Source organism: Pelobates fuscus, chromosome 9, assembly GCF_036172605.1.
Source record: "Pelobates fuscus isolate aPelFus1 chromosome 9, aPelFus1.pri, whole genome shotgun sequence".
In the NCBI taxonomy this organism is placed as follows: Eukaryota; Metazoa; Chordata; class Amphibia; order Anura; family Pelobatidae; genus Pelobates; species Pelobates fuscus.
The window spans coordinates 104,207,034-104,222,661 of NC_086325.1; the positions used below are offsets into that span (position 1 = coordinate 104,207,034).

General features: G+C 41.1%; 1 protein-coding gene across 1 annotated transcript in view; it reads left to right on the forward strand.

Moving 5' to 3' along the window:
* LOC134572222 (serine protease 23-like) overlaps positions 1-14,047 on the forward strand; it is a 29,670-nt gene extending 15,623 nt beyond the window's left edge. The window contains exon 2 of the mRNA XM_063431041.1: positions 12,439-14,047. Coding sequence (XP_063287111.1) covers positions 12,449-13,489 — 1,041 coding nt within the window. The 5' untranslated portion in view covers positions 12,439-12,448 and the 3' untranslated portion in view covers positions 13,490-14,047. The remainder of the gene's footprint in view (positions 1-12,438) is intronic.
* Positions 14,048-15,628: the final 1,581 nt, after the last annotated feature.

Here is a 15,628-nt window from a genome sequence, read left to right on the forward strand (position 1 = left end):
ACTTAACTAAATAGGGATCCCACTCTGCCTTTAGATAGTCAATTGGCTTAATTGCCCACAAAGTTTAACACAAATGCAGTTTTCTAACCTTTGTGTGTGCCTTATTCATTTGGTAGCTCACATCTGCACTTTTTCTAGATTTGCAATATCCTTCTTTAAAATGGGTACCAAAAATGGCATCACATATTCAAGGTTTGATCTTACCACTGATTTATAAAGGATCAAAATTAAATTTATATTATATTCATATGAATCCATACACCTTTTTATACAAGATAGCACATTATTAATATAGCGCCATCAGATTCCGTATCGCTGTACAATGGGAGATGTAATAATGGGCAACATAGGATATGCAGGATTCAATGTAGCAAAACAGCATCAGGATGAAAAATAAAAAATAGAGACTATATAGATAAACAGTTAACTGTATTCATTAAAAGTAAATCTAGTATAAAAATGTCAAGATTACTGTGTGACCCAACACGTAGAAGTATATTAACACAAACAACCTATACCGGCCTTAGAATGGCTGGATTTAACATAAAAGAGAATGGTCAAAATAACAAGCAAAGGGTCAGGATACAGAATGAGACAATTATAAACTAGCCAAGGGTCAGGATACCAGAAGTAGGGAAAGTCAAAAACATAAGCAAAAGTAAAAAAAAACAGAAATATAATACCATGAACGTGCTCTCTGACAACCAACAAGTGGAAACTATGACAGGGCACTGAGAAAAGGGATAACAGGGTTTAAATATGCCTCTCAGTGCTGTGATTGGCTATTACATGGCTTTTGACCCCAAAACGTGCATGTGCGTCGATAAAGTGACATCACACGCACGCCGGCGCCTTCTCTAATGTGGGCAGTGCGCCCTTTAACATTAAGAAGGGGATCGCAGCCCTTAGAACGCCGCACCAGCCGTGACCCGTCATCTTGGAGGATCGGGTGGCACTCTGCCGTGATCCAGGTAAGTAGTTTTCCCTTTTCAGCATGACCGCCCTGCTCATGTGCGGCTCCACCGATCAGACAGGGACTTACTTGTATCTGAAGTATCGGCGCGGTCGTGCCTACAGACCCCCTGCGCCGTGACAAAAAAACAAATAAAAGAATAAAGTGCTCCAGTACTACTTGACACGTTTCTCCTCAGAAGGAGAGAGCTAATTTCCTCAGAGTGTAGGCTGATTATCCCAGCAAATCAGTAGCACCCATGTGAAAGGTTGTCCAAGGCTTCCTCTTTCAAGAATCTCATAGAAGTTGAAGGACAGGGGGAGAGCTAAATGCCACTGAATTTAAGACTTTTGAGTTAAACTGTTTGGGAATGCTTCAACCCCTAAAAGTAAGCTGGCACCAGGGACCTCCTGGAACCAAACTAGTTCATTCTGTTGAAGTTGTTTGGTGCCCTTCGTGTTGTTTTTTTTTTTTTTTGTTTTTTTTTAATTCTTTATTTTTGCGTGCAACAAGGGTCAGACGGCTCGCAGAGCCTCAAGTTACATTTCAATAGATAGCAAAAAAAAGAGACAAAATAAAAACAAGGAAATTAAAACTTCAGCTTGTGGGACTTATGCACATTTTTGTTGGTTTATGAGTCAAAGGAACGTATATAGGTGTCTCTCTATTTCAGGTGAACAATCGCTGGACTACTTAGGAAAAACTAACTGTAATGGGTTAGCAACTCAATAAATTCGATTTACTAATCTAGCATTTCTCCTGTTCATTAGGTGTGGGTGTACCATAGGATGGCCACAAAAGTGTGGTCTTAGTAGCAGGTACACCTAGGTACTAAGATTACACCTCCAGACTTCTAGATTTGCTAGGTTCGTTTGTCGATGTCAGGGGAGGTGGGGGGGGGGAGGGGGGTAAGCACCCCTGTAGGGGTCGTGGCATGAAAAACTAGTAAAGGGTGGTATTGCTCTAGTGGGGGGGGGGGGGGGGGGGGTAGGGTGGCAAACCACAACAGGGTAACTGACAGTTCACAAATATGTGATGTAGTGAATCCACTACAGCAGGAACAGTCCTCAGGTCTCCGTTGCGGTCGAGGTTGTGGGTTCTTTCCCTTTTGGGTGGAATGGCGCTATGGTCTCCGGATTCCAGCGCTGGGTTGGCGGCAAGGTAGTTTGGGTGCCAGGTAACTGCAGCAAGTCCACCGATATGGAGAGTTTAGTGAGGAGTGCAGGTGCCTCGGAGATGTCTGCGATGGAGAGTATCACTTCTCCGTGCTTGACTCGCAGCGTACGCGGGGACCTCCAGGTATATTCCACATTGTGGCTACGGAGCAGTGCCGTGAGGGGTTGCATCGTTTTGCGCCAGTGAAGCGTCTCCCCGGTGAGGTCCGAGAAGAACGAGAGGGTCATGTTTTCGAAGGTAAGTGGGGTAATCCCCTTTAGTGCAGCTTGTACCAGAGCTTTGTCGGACCCAGAGCGGAAACGGACAATCAGGTCTCTAGAGGCCTTTTCTGGTGCTCGGTTGGGTTTCGGGATTCTGAAGCACCCCTCGAGTGTGATGTTCCTTGCCTGTTTGGGCTCGAGGAGGTGAGCTATGAGCCTCCGAAGGAGGTGTGGGAGCTCAGATGTGGGTATATTCTCCGGGATTCCCCGGATTTTCAGATGGTTGCGGCGCCTTGAATCCTCTAACGCGGCAAATCGGAGTTCTGTTGCTGTCCGATGTTTGGTAAGTGCCTGCACTTCTAATTGAAGTCGGGCCACCGTTTGGGTCAGTTGTTCCGTGTTGGACTCCACCACGCCTATGCGGCCTACCAGGCCTGTAATGTCCGTGCGGAGTAAGGCCACATCCGCCTGTATAGTTTTCTGCAAGGCCCCCAACATGGTCTCCAGCATGGAGGCTGTCACCGGGTCATTGGCTGTCGACCTCTGTGGGATTGACCTCGGCTGAATTGGCCCCTCGCCCTCTTCGTCTGGGGATAGCTCCTCGGAGTCATAAAAATCTCCCATGGCGGCGGCCATCTTGGGACCATGTGTTCCGTAAGCTTGGCGGAACAAATCGCCTATGCTGGCGCCCGGTTTGGGTTTTTCGGGCTTCAGTTTCTTGGACTTCCTGCCCATGGTCGTTAGGGGTGTTTTGGTTGCCGTTTTGCGGTCTTAGTGGCCGATTATTGCCGGGTTTCAGGTGTCTTACCCCGGAGCTCGTCGCTCGTGCGGCCGTTCAGCTCGACAGCTTGGCTCTGCCCGGCCCTTCGTGTTGTTTTAAATTGAGAGTCAGATCTTACAATTTGAGTGTTAGTGGTAAGTGGTCAAATTTTACAACAAGAATGGATATCATTAAAGTCTATAAGAGCCATTAACAGTCTCGTTTACCAGTAAATTCTGAGTCGAATAATGCTAAGATTTTATAGTTGGGAACAGGCCAATACTCGTTAACTTTTGTGAATGGCTGATCAGTAAACCTTATAAACATTGGAAACAAGCCCAGAGAGTATGCGATTTCAAATACAGACCACTATTAATATTTTCTACACTAATGAGTACTTCCATATCTTGAGGACAAAGAATGAAAAATACAGATAGTCTTTTTATTTCTATATTGGAATTTGAAGCAAATTTTGTATATTTATTTGCAAGTAACAAGCTGGATTATGATACATTTATTAGTCATAATCTGACATTCATATCACTTCAAATATGGATTTCCTTAGTAAATGAACTGCATATAAAACAAAACCTGAGTTGGATTATAACAATTCATATTACTAAAATCACTAAAACTAAATCACTAAAATATAGTGGTCTGTATATGGAATAACCTGCTAACTATTTGATCTTCTATTAATGACAAAGCACTTCCTTTTCCTGAGGATGAAGAAGGCAAAATATTGACATTTTGACACATCTCACAGGTAAAGATGGGATTCCATATCAAATGAATCACTGCACTGTCAACCATTTGAAAAGTAGCTATAAAATGAAAAACATTATAAAAAGGGAAGCATTATGTTCCCTAAAATAGAACACAGGCTATGCTCTATCCACAAAGCTAAAGGCAGCAAACATACATATGTGCAGACAAAAAAATAATAATGGTATATGAAGGAAGTTTAGTTTATCAAAGTATCTTCTGTAAGCTAAAATTGATTGTTACAATATTACTGGAGTCTAAAAAAGGTTGCAACTTCCCCCTGCAATCTGAAAAATCTAGGAGAACTTTATTTACTAATAGAAACACTAGGTTGTAGAAGAGGGGTGGGGAACCTTTTCATGTTGGAAAGTCACATTCATTTAGCTATAATCAATTAAGGCAGCATTCAAGGAACTTTAACCCCTTCAGGACGGAGTCAATAGTACACGTTCTGATCAAAACAAAATGTAAACAAAAACTGGAATTTGCGCTATATGTCTGTTCAACCGTAATTCACCTCTTTCATATTTTATGCACCCACACTTATGATATATCATTTTGTTCAGGAGAAACAGGGCTTTCATTTCAAAGTAAAAAAAGTAGACTACCCAAGGTATTGCAAGTGGGGTATGTCCAGTCTTTTGTAGTAGCCACTCAGTCACCTTGGGTTGTCTACTTTTGCAAATGGTATGCCATCATGGGGGTAATTCATATTCCTGGGCTAACATACGGTCTCAAAAGGCAACATAACCATTCTGGCAAATTTCAATATGAAAAAAATTAATTGCAAGCCTTATATTTGACTCTCTAACTTTCCAAAACACCATAAAACCTGTACATGGGGGTACTGTTTTACTCAGGAGTCTTCGCTGAACACAAATATTAGTAACTTGTAATTAGTAATAATGCTAACTTGTATTACAACAATATCGTCAGTAAAATTGCCGTTCATGTGTGAAAAATGCAAAAAAAGTCACTTTTACTAAAAATATCATTGTTGTAATACAAGTTACCATTTTGAAAACACAAATATTTGTGTTCAGCGAAGTCTCCCGATTAAAACAGAACCCCCATGTACAGGATTTATGGTGTTATAAGGTTAAATATAGTGCTTGCAATTCAAATTCTCTGCACTTTTTGCCTGGGTTGTCAGGCATGTCAATCAAATTTGAACTAATTAAATCACATAATTATGTTAAAATATTACTTAAATATACACGTAGAATTTTAATATATATACATATATATGTATTAAAAGTCTTCGTGTACACTTATGTAGTTATTTATGTAATTATATATATTTATCTGTATATATGTATTAAGGCCTTTTGGCCTGTAATTGTGGGAGGGGCGTATGACACACCTCTTCCCTACTTAAGGGACACCCCTTACCTGGCTCCATATCGTTCGAGGTCAGCGCTGCATCATTTCCACTTCCGGGTCATCCAGACGCCATTTTACCTGATTACTCCATGAGGTTTTTTAAGCAGAGCTGTGTCAGGAATCCAGCCACAGGCTTTTCCGGCCTACCACCTTCTTTCTTCAATCCATCGCCGTGGATGGTGTCCAAGTGACTCACAAACTGTAAGTCAACCTACCCGTTATTCCAGGCATCAGTCCCACGGCACCATGCACGGGTCAGGTCCTCACTTTACGGCTGCATTTTGTCTAAGTCTGTTCTAAAACCATTGCATGTTCATGCATATCATTCGTTTAAACCCCCTACCGGTCTTTGGGTGTACTACAGGCTTCTTAGACATTATCGCATTTCATGTACAAACCAACGAACCACTGCATTTTCGCCTACACACTGACCCCTACCGGTCATTCGGTGTACTACAGGCTTCTCAGACATTATTGCATTTCATGTACAAACCAACGAACCACTGCATTTTCGCCTACACACTGACCCCTACCGGTCATTCGGTGTACTACAGGCTTCTCAGACATTATTGCATTTCATGTACAAACCATCGAACCACTGCATTTTCGCCTACACACTGACCCCTACAGGTCATTCAGTGTACTACAGGCTTCTCAGACATTATTGCATTTCATGTAAAAACCAACCTTGCTTCATTTAAACGATTGTCATTTCGGTTTGTGTTTTCTGGTCGTCACTTATTCATAGTATATTCTATGCACGATTGCTGTTCGCATTAAAATGCATACGGTTAAGCTATTCATGCTAACTTCTGTTTCCCTTCATACTAAGATTCGGTTATTCTGCTATGTATTCACATATCTTTTTCGTGAGTTACATTTCATCATTTCATGTATTTACATTTGGTTAAAAAGTTGCTTGGTTAAATAGACAGACCATTTTCATGCTATTTTTAAAGTATCACTTATTACATCAGGGTATGAAACCAGCTAACATTTCTGTATAGACATTGGACTCCCACGCTTACTGGAGGTGTTTTTTTTTTTTTTTTTTTTTTTTTTTTTTTTTATATTATTATCCATTTCATTACAATTAAATCAGCCTACGTTACAGGCCTCATTTCTTTGTTGTTAACCATGACACAAGGATTTAATTCCTTTTCATGCATACTCGGGTTGAATCACACGTACTGATCCAACCAATCATACGTTTCCTGCACAGTAATCGGTTAAACTTTCAAATACTTATTTTACACGATCTTAGGTTGTCTATTTTGTTTCAGTTTGCTTATTATATATGTATATATATATATATATATGGTTTTAATAATAATAGTTATTTTATTTTACAATGCAGATATTACTGTTATGGTTAGCCTACATTACGGCTCCTTTTTCTGTCATGCTCGTACGACATACCACGAGTTCAAGGACACGGTCCTATTTTCAAAGAGTATAATGGAGATATGATGTTATTACAACCATGTACATTACGATTACATGGCACTAACTATTCAGGCCATTTCTTATCATACTCATACGATATACCACGAGTATATAAGAACACGGTCCTACCTTCCACAGAGCGTTTCGGGTTGAATCACACGCATTGGTTCAACCACTCATACGTCACGTTACAACATTTTCTGCATAGATTGTCATTTCACATAATTTCACATGGCATTTACAAACTCAGGCCTTTTCTTGACACACTCAGACGACGTCACACGAGTATTCAAGAACACGGCATATACGTCAAGACTTTCAGTTTTTGAATCACACGTTCTGGTTCATACATTCATACGTCACTTTACAGCAACATTTATGATTCTGCATATTGTCACTTCACATTAAAAAGTCCCTTGCATTCCCAGATCAGTTTAGTGACATGCATATCATCTGATCACCTTCCATATATACACATTACACGGCCAATCCCCTGCTGCCAGGTATCGGACTCAGCGTAACGCTTGTCACCAAGCATGGGCAGTCATGTCACTATCATACTCATAGATTTTACACCTCCCACACATACTGCTAAAAGCCCTAATCCCAGCCTATACAGATTACACAGGTCTCACTGGATCCATTCTCACTCTATCCCTTTTTAGGTTTATCCAGGTTTTCATACCTGTCGAATCTCAAAACTTCATACATACTACCAGGTACGTAAGCCTGCTCACGTTGTAGTTCACATACGTTGCATTCTTCTAGGCCATAGAGTACTGGCAAGTTAGGGGTATAGGCCCAAATAGGTACCTCCCTTCTTGGCATTTCTGCCTATCGTTTAGTGGTCCGCGAGGCCAACACCCCGCCTCAACGTTTCGGAGGCAAACGCCATCGGGCCACACGTGAGTTAGCCGCCTCGCAATATTATAGAGAGGGCCTCACCTGTCACTCCCTCCCCCTGTTTTCTTTTACTATCACCGAGAGGCCTACGATTCCTGCCACTACGACGGGTGGCCTCAATAACCCCTCGCGCCAACTCATAGACAGAGCCTCTCATAGCCACTTGGCAACTAGCAGGGCCTCACCTGTCACAAAACAAGATTAATTTTTCGCCTTTCAGGCCTAGTTAGCCTGCCAGTATCACCCCTGGGGAATCGGTCACTACACCCCTTACCATGGCTGGGTCGGCCGCTGCGACCCCTCCAGCACTGGTTGAGTTGCAATCACTTTCTCCAGCCATCTGTTTCAGGGCACATGCTAAATCTGTGTCCAAATAAAATGTATCCCAAAACTATACTTAACATCAATAAACATTTCTGTACTTACGACATTACTGCCACATCATCCATCTAGACATTTGGTGGAATTCATTATCTCGGGTCTATCAGAAGGATTCACACAGGCCTCATACACATGCCTTCCGGAATCCTGGAATGTCCTAATTTACAATCCGCACAACAAACCCTACAGCGGTGGAGACACTCATAGCCAGGAAGTGGCAGAGGACTTCCTATGGGGGCCCTTCCAGTCCCCTCCGTTCACCACATGGCGGACAAACCCCATCGGTATTGTCACGGGGAAATCTTCTCACAAACAGAGACTTATCATTGATCTATCAACACCTCACACCTCTGCCACTCCTAGTCTGAACTCCCTCATACCCTCTGAGGAATTTTCACTGCAATATTCCACCATAGATCACGCCATTACGGCTATCATGCAGGCAGGGGCCGGAGCATGGCTCAGTAAGACTGATATCACAATGCTTTCAAGTTACTGCCTATCCACCCTACACTGTGTCACCTGCATGGTATCAAGTGGGCAGGGAACTACTATTTTGCTCACGTTTAACATTTAGGTTCCAAAGTAGTCCGGCCATTTTCGACGTATTCGCCCAAACCCTATGCTGGTTTTATTAAATATAGCCAGATGCCCTACAGTTATACATTATCTGGATAATTTCTTACTGGTCGGAGAATATTTCCCCTCCCAGTAGCCTAAAAGAAACCATCAGTCTATTCGAACAGGTGGGTGTCCCAGTCTCCTCCACAAAGATTGAAGGACCAGATACCTTCATCACATTCCTGGGTATCATACTAGACTCAGCCACCATGCAAGCTAGCCTGCCACGCCCAAGGTAGAAAACATTCTGATCAACATAATCTCTACATACAACTCGGTACTTGCAACCGCAAGAATTACAGTCTCGGCTTGGGTCACTGAATTTTGCCATTCGCATCATACCTCAAGGCCGGGCTTTCATCTCACAACTCCTTTACATGTTTCCCACTTTTAGACATGATGGACACAGGTCACCCCTGGATACCCAAGCCACGGCAGGCGTAATTATGTGGAGAAAATTTTTAACCACCTTGAATGGTAAAAGCATGTTCCTTCCAAAATTGTCTGACTCCTCACCTACCATTTTGGTCAGACGCGGCGTCTACCACAGGTTTTGCAGCAATTTTTCAGGAACGAATGGCTTTGGGGCAGCTGGCCTTCAGAAGTTCAGGACCTGGAGGTTTTTTCCACTACCTCAGCTCTGTTTGAGATATATCCCATCGTGACGGTTGCCGTGGCATGGGTGCTTTTATGGGCAGGTTCGTCTGTACGTTGCTACTCAGACAGCCAAGTAACTTGTCACATTATAAACAAGGCCGATCCAAATCACTGACTATTATGAGATTCTTGAGGAAACTCACTTGGCTGGCTGCATGTCATAATTTTCTCTTGTTTTGTATTCATGTTCCAGGTGTATGTAACACTGCTGCTGACAATTTGTCTCGCTTTAATTTCCAGGCTTTTCGTTAAATACTCCCGTCAGCCGCACTCACAGCCACGAACACCCCACTATTCCACCATCTAGTAATGGATTAGATGCTATTATGCAACATAGCAGAACATTGTCCCAATTAGCACTGTCTACTAATACCTGGGAAACTTACGATAGAGCTTTCATTTGATTTAAAGATTCCTTTCTGAACACAACATCTTACAACCTTTCATCGTGACATCCTGGTTGGGCTTTGCTTCTTTTTGCCACCTCAAACTCAAACTATCATACAACACAATCAAACCATATCTGACAGGCATCCAACATCACATGCTAACTTTACAACCAGACAAATCAAGTGTCCTCCTACCAATTAAGAACATCCTTAGGGGTATTCAGAGTTCCGAACCCCCACGTACGGCCCAGAGGCTACCCATAGATTTCCATATTTTTAAAGACGTATACAATTCACTAGATTTAAACCCTTTGCCAACAACACAAACCTCATCGTTAAAACCGCCATATACGTAGCCTTGTTTATGGTTTCTTGAGATCAAGAGAATTTACCGCCATCAGCACAACACAGTCCACTCACATCCTACTTCATTCACACTTAACAAAACACATGGACTATTATATCTTGACTCTGCCTCACTCCAAAACCAGTCAACATGCACTTTCAGTAGAGGTTAAGTACTATCCTACTCACAACAGGGGGAGCCCCGTCAAATTACTGGACTCATATACCCAGCATAACAATGAACCACCATCTCAACCACTTTCAGTCTACAAGGTTCGGTACTCACTACCACCACCTTTATGACACACGTCAGGTCTTTACTTACCCAGCTGGGCCTCAAATCAGCTAACTATTCGGGCCACTCCTTCCGCATAGGAGCGGCCTCCACAGCATCCAGTGCAAACATTCCAGTTCATGTTATCAAGTCACTAGGGCGCTGGAAATCATCGGCTTACTCTAGATACATACCTAACCCGGTACAAGAAGTAAGAAAGGCCTTTCAAGACATGTCTGGTTAAAGTATGTATATTGCTGGTATGTAATAAATTTGATTTTCTACTTTTGCCCTCTTTATTTACAGGCCTACCTCATCGTCGGTTCCGGCACACCACAACCGACTTGCTCTTTTAATACCATCCTACACTTATCAGTGTTTGTATCTTCTGTACTATCATGAGCCCTTAACACAAGTATTAAGGCCTTTTGGCCTGTAATTGTGGGAGGGGCGTATGACACACCTCTTCCCTACTTAAGGGACACCCCTTACCTGGCTCCATATCGTTCGAGGTCAGCGCTGCATCACCCTCCCACCCACTCCTCATTATTAACTCCTTTTCTCTTTACATTTCTTCTTGGTGGGCCCTCTTTATTTACAGGCCTACCTCATCGTCGGTTCCGGCACACCACAACCGACTTGCTCTTTTAATACCATCCTACACTTATCAGTGTTTGTATCTTCTGTACTATCATGAGCCCTTAACACAAATATATATATATATATATATATATATTTGCAGTTATTTGTATTTTATATATAGATATAGAATGTCATTCTAAGTGTATTTTGTTACATATATATATATATATATATATATAAATAACAAAATACAGTTAGAATGAAATTACATATGTATATATAATTTATTTAAATTGTTTAAAATATTTTATTTAGTTATTATTGTAATTATATGTGTATATATATATACAATATATATAGATGTATTATATATATAATATATATATATATATAGCATATATATGTAACGTCATTGTAAGTGTATTTTAATACTAATATATATACTTATATTAACATTAAAATACACAATGTATGATGTTACATATATATAAGATGTATATATATAATATATATATTTTTATATATACATATATACACGTTTAATTTATTTTAAAACATGCTTAATATTCTTTTTTTACACTTCCCACCAGCAGGGGGACTGTCTGACATTTCAGACAGTCCCCCTGCAGGCAGATCCACTGCCAACTATAGGGGGCCAAGTGATTGCTCTTTGAGAGCGATCACATGGCCCCCGGGGGCCTCATTTGCCGTGGGAGGGCTGCCTGGGCTGTCAGGCAGCCCTCCAGAAGAGGAATGCAGCGGAGGTGAGTAGTTGCAGGCTCCTGGGGGTGAAAGCCATTACGGCGTTCTATGCCGCCGCAACGGCTTTAAAGCCCAATTATGATGGGGACGGCATAGAAGTAGATTTACTTACCATGTAGGACCTTACTGATGAGTTATGATGCCAGTTGATGCCGCATCACCAGGAGTGACGCGGTGATCTCGCACATGCTCCCAGCCTGCATCAGATTCTTGTACCCGTCAGGAGTGCTAGCATGCATGTGCAGCATAGGCAATAGTGGATTTGCGTCACGGATAGAGAATTATTTAGTTGAAACTTTATTTTATTCTTTGGTATTTTAAATACGTTCCATTTAAAAAAAAAAAAAAAAAAAAAAAGATTAACAAAAATGTATAAACAAAATTAAAAGGATTTGATCTGTAAAATTTGGATTTCCCACCCCTGATATAGAAGGTAACACTCATTCGATAATATGTGATTATAGGAATATTCTACCTTTTTTCCACCAAGCTCTAATTAAAGGGTGTTGCTGTTTTTACCTCTAAAGATCTGAGGATTTACAATTACAATTATTTATATAGCACCAACATATTCCACAGTGCTGTATGTATTCACAAAACTGTGAACTGTGCCAAACTGAAAACCAAACTGCAAAATGTAGTCTAAATTTAAAAAATCTCCAGCTTAGATACAGTCAAAGATTGTCTCCTCCTTTTTTAGTAATTAAGACCTTATGATTCAAAAAGGGTGCTATGAGTGCTATTTTACCAGAATATAAATTGAATATAAATATGAATTTTCCAAACTGCACCTTAAATTGACACTATTGTTTTTGTTCATGGTGACTTCTATTTTTCTACAGAGATCCTACTATGATGATCCCTAGGATCTCATCTCTAATTTTCCTGTCCTGGGTCCTGACATCAGTGACTGCCTACCACACAGAGGTGATTCCTCAAAAGATACTGCGCTTAATGCCATCGCATTTCACTGCGATTAATACTCCGGAACTGAGCACAGTCTGTACAGAAGAGTGTGTATTAAGAGAATCCCTCTCAGATCCTCTTGACTCAAGTCAGCAACTGGATTATGAGACCACATTTTCTAACGGTAGCCGCACATTGACAACACTTTCAATACAAGTAGAGAGCAGGGGTGCCCAGCGAACAGAAAAGAAAGGCAACCCGTTACGCACTCGGAGGCAAGTATATGGACCTGACGTTCGATTCTCCATCCGCAGCCGTAGATTTTTGAGGGAGTTTCCATTTGCTGCTGCTGTGCGTGTGTCTACAGGTTGCACTGGAGTTCTAATAACTGAACGACACATTTTGACAGCTGCTCACTGTGTTCATGATGGCCAAGACTATGTAAAAGGAGCTCGTAAGTTACGTGTTGGATTTTTGCTTCCTGGAGACCGACCGTTCTTACGCTGGGTGCGTGTGAAAAGTATAACGGTGCCCCGCGGATGGATAGGTGCACCTGCTGAGCTTAGCATGGATTATGATTATGCCTTACTTGAAGTTAGACGAACACAACCACATCCTCACATGAGCCTTGCAGCTTCACCTCCACTGCCGGACTTGGCAGGGGGGCGAGTGCACTTCTCAGGCTATGATAGCGATCGCCCAGGAGAACTGGTTTACCGTTCATGTCGAGTGGAGCAGCAGACAGCACATCTGTTATATCAGCACTGTGATGCACGTCCAGGAGCTAGTGGATCCGGGGTATATGGACGAGTGTTGCACAAGGGTCATTGGAGGAGGAAAGTGATTGGTGTATTTTCTGGACACCAGTGGGTAGAAGTGTCAGGAGAACCAAGAGACTATAATGTGGCAGTCAGACTGACACCACTAAAGTATGCTCAGATCTGCTATTGGATCCGAGACGCCAACTTTAGTTGTCCCAATGATTAAAACAAAATAATAAAGGTTATGTACATAGTGATTGACAAACCTTGTGGACAGAGAAATACACCACTACGCCTTTCATCTCCTAGTTTAAAGTACTTGTAGTGGATACAATGAGATATAAATCTGTATCTGTCTCAAAGGAATACGCTAAGAACACGCTAAAGCTCTTCGCACTAGTTAACCACTAAAGCTCTTTGTAGTAGTTATGGTGTTATAAGACTATGGGTAGAAGAAGACCCATTTTCTGGCCAAAGATTTTGTTTGAGAAAAAAAAAAAAAAAAACTAAAATGGGGCTTCCATTAGTATCTACAGCACATCGACTCTTCAGACATATGTTTGTGATTCTATCCAGCCTGGATGGCAATGATAGGCTGAGCTCTCATGCCCAGAGGATTCCTCAACACACTCTTGATTTAGGATTTAATAATTTGTCCTTGTGAAGCATAAGCACAGACTAAATGTTCAAACCATGAAGAGCACAGCTCAGAATGCAGGGGAAATGGATGACTTGGACAATCTGATTCGACTCTGGCCCATTCAGCTCAAGAGAACTGACCCAGCCTTTTTTTTATCTTGGTGCAGCAAAACTGACAGGAACACACAGTGATTCAGCTGTGCCAAAATTGCTGCAGCAATTTGGCTATGCCACATTATCCTATTCCCTGGCGCTCTGATCCACATGCTATATAAGACCTTACATAATAATAAAGAGAGACTTCCTCATAACAACATCTCAAGTTAAAAGTGTGGGCCTTGGGTGCCATGAATTTCCAAGTTTTAGCTTTAATAATCTGCAGTAGTTATGAAGTTTGGTGTGTCCCTTTATTAATAGTGACAGTAAAGAAGTAGAGAGGACAGAAAGAGGGACAGGAACATGTTAATATTTGCTAATGTATATTTCTAATTTTAGAGTGTACCTTTAATAATAAATATATATTATTTTTAATGTTAGAGAGTTAATTTCATTTTTAAATTTAGATTACTGTCGATGCGATTCTAAAAAAACAAAAACAAATATAAAACATAGTGCCCTTGTTGCATTATGATCTGCCCACCGTGAGATCATTAACACTGATGATATCTAGCCCAACAAGATTCTTCTAACATAGAAGCGCTTCAGCCATTTGTGCATTCCACCAATCCAATGTTCTATGGGAAGCATTAGCCATGTTCAGTGTAGTCATGCTGTAGACTTAACCCCTTAAGGACCCATGACATGTGTGACATGTCATGATTCCCTTTTATTCCAGAAGTTTGGTCCTTAAGGGGTTAATGGAATACTCTAAGCATCAAAAATACTTTAGCTTAATGAACAGTTTTGGTGTATAATGCATGCCCCTGCAATCTCACAGCTCAATTCTTATCCATTTAGGAGTTAAAGGAACACTATAGTCACCTAAATTACTTTAGCTAAATAAAGCAGTTTTAGTGTATAGATCATTCCCCTGCAATGTCACTGCTCAATTCACTGTCATTTAGGAGTTAAATCACTTGGTTTCTGTTTATGCAGCCCTAGCCACACCTCCCCTGGCTATGATTGACAGAGCCTGCATGAAAAAAAAAACTGGTTTCACTTTCAAACAGATGTAATTTACCTTAAATAATTGTATCTCAATCTCTAAGTTGAACTTTAATCACATACAGGAGGCTCTTGCAGGGTCTAGCAAGCTATTAACACAGCAGGGGATAAGAAAATCTTAATTAAACAGAACTTGCAATAAAGAAAGCCTAAATAGGGCTCTCTTTACAGGAAGTGTTTATGGAAGGCTGTGCAAGTCACATGCAGGGAGTTTATGAACTAGGGTTCATAAACAAGGGATTTAACTCCTAAATGGCAGAGGATTGAGCAGTGAGACTGCAGGGGCATGTTCTATACACCAAAACTGCTTCATTAAGCTTAAGTTGTTCAGGTGACTATAGTGTCCCTTTAAATAAATTTTTTTCCATTTGTTTATGCAGCCCTAGCCACACACAGCCTACTTGAAAATATGATTTCATTTTCAAATCAGATTTGAAAGCACAGTGTGTTTACTTTTGATTTTTTAATCTCCTGCTCTGCTAATTGAACTCTAATCACACACAAATGACTCCTGAAGGTTTTTAACAGAGCAGAATATAAGAAATTTTAAATTAAACAGAAT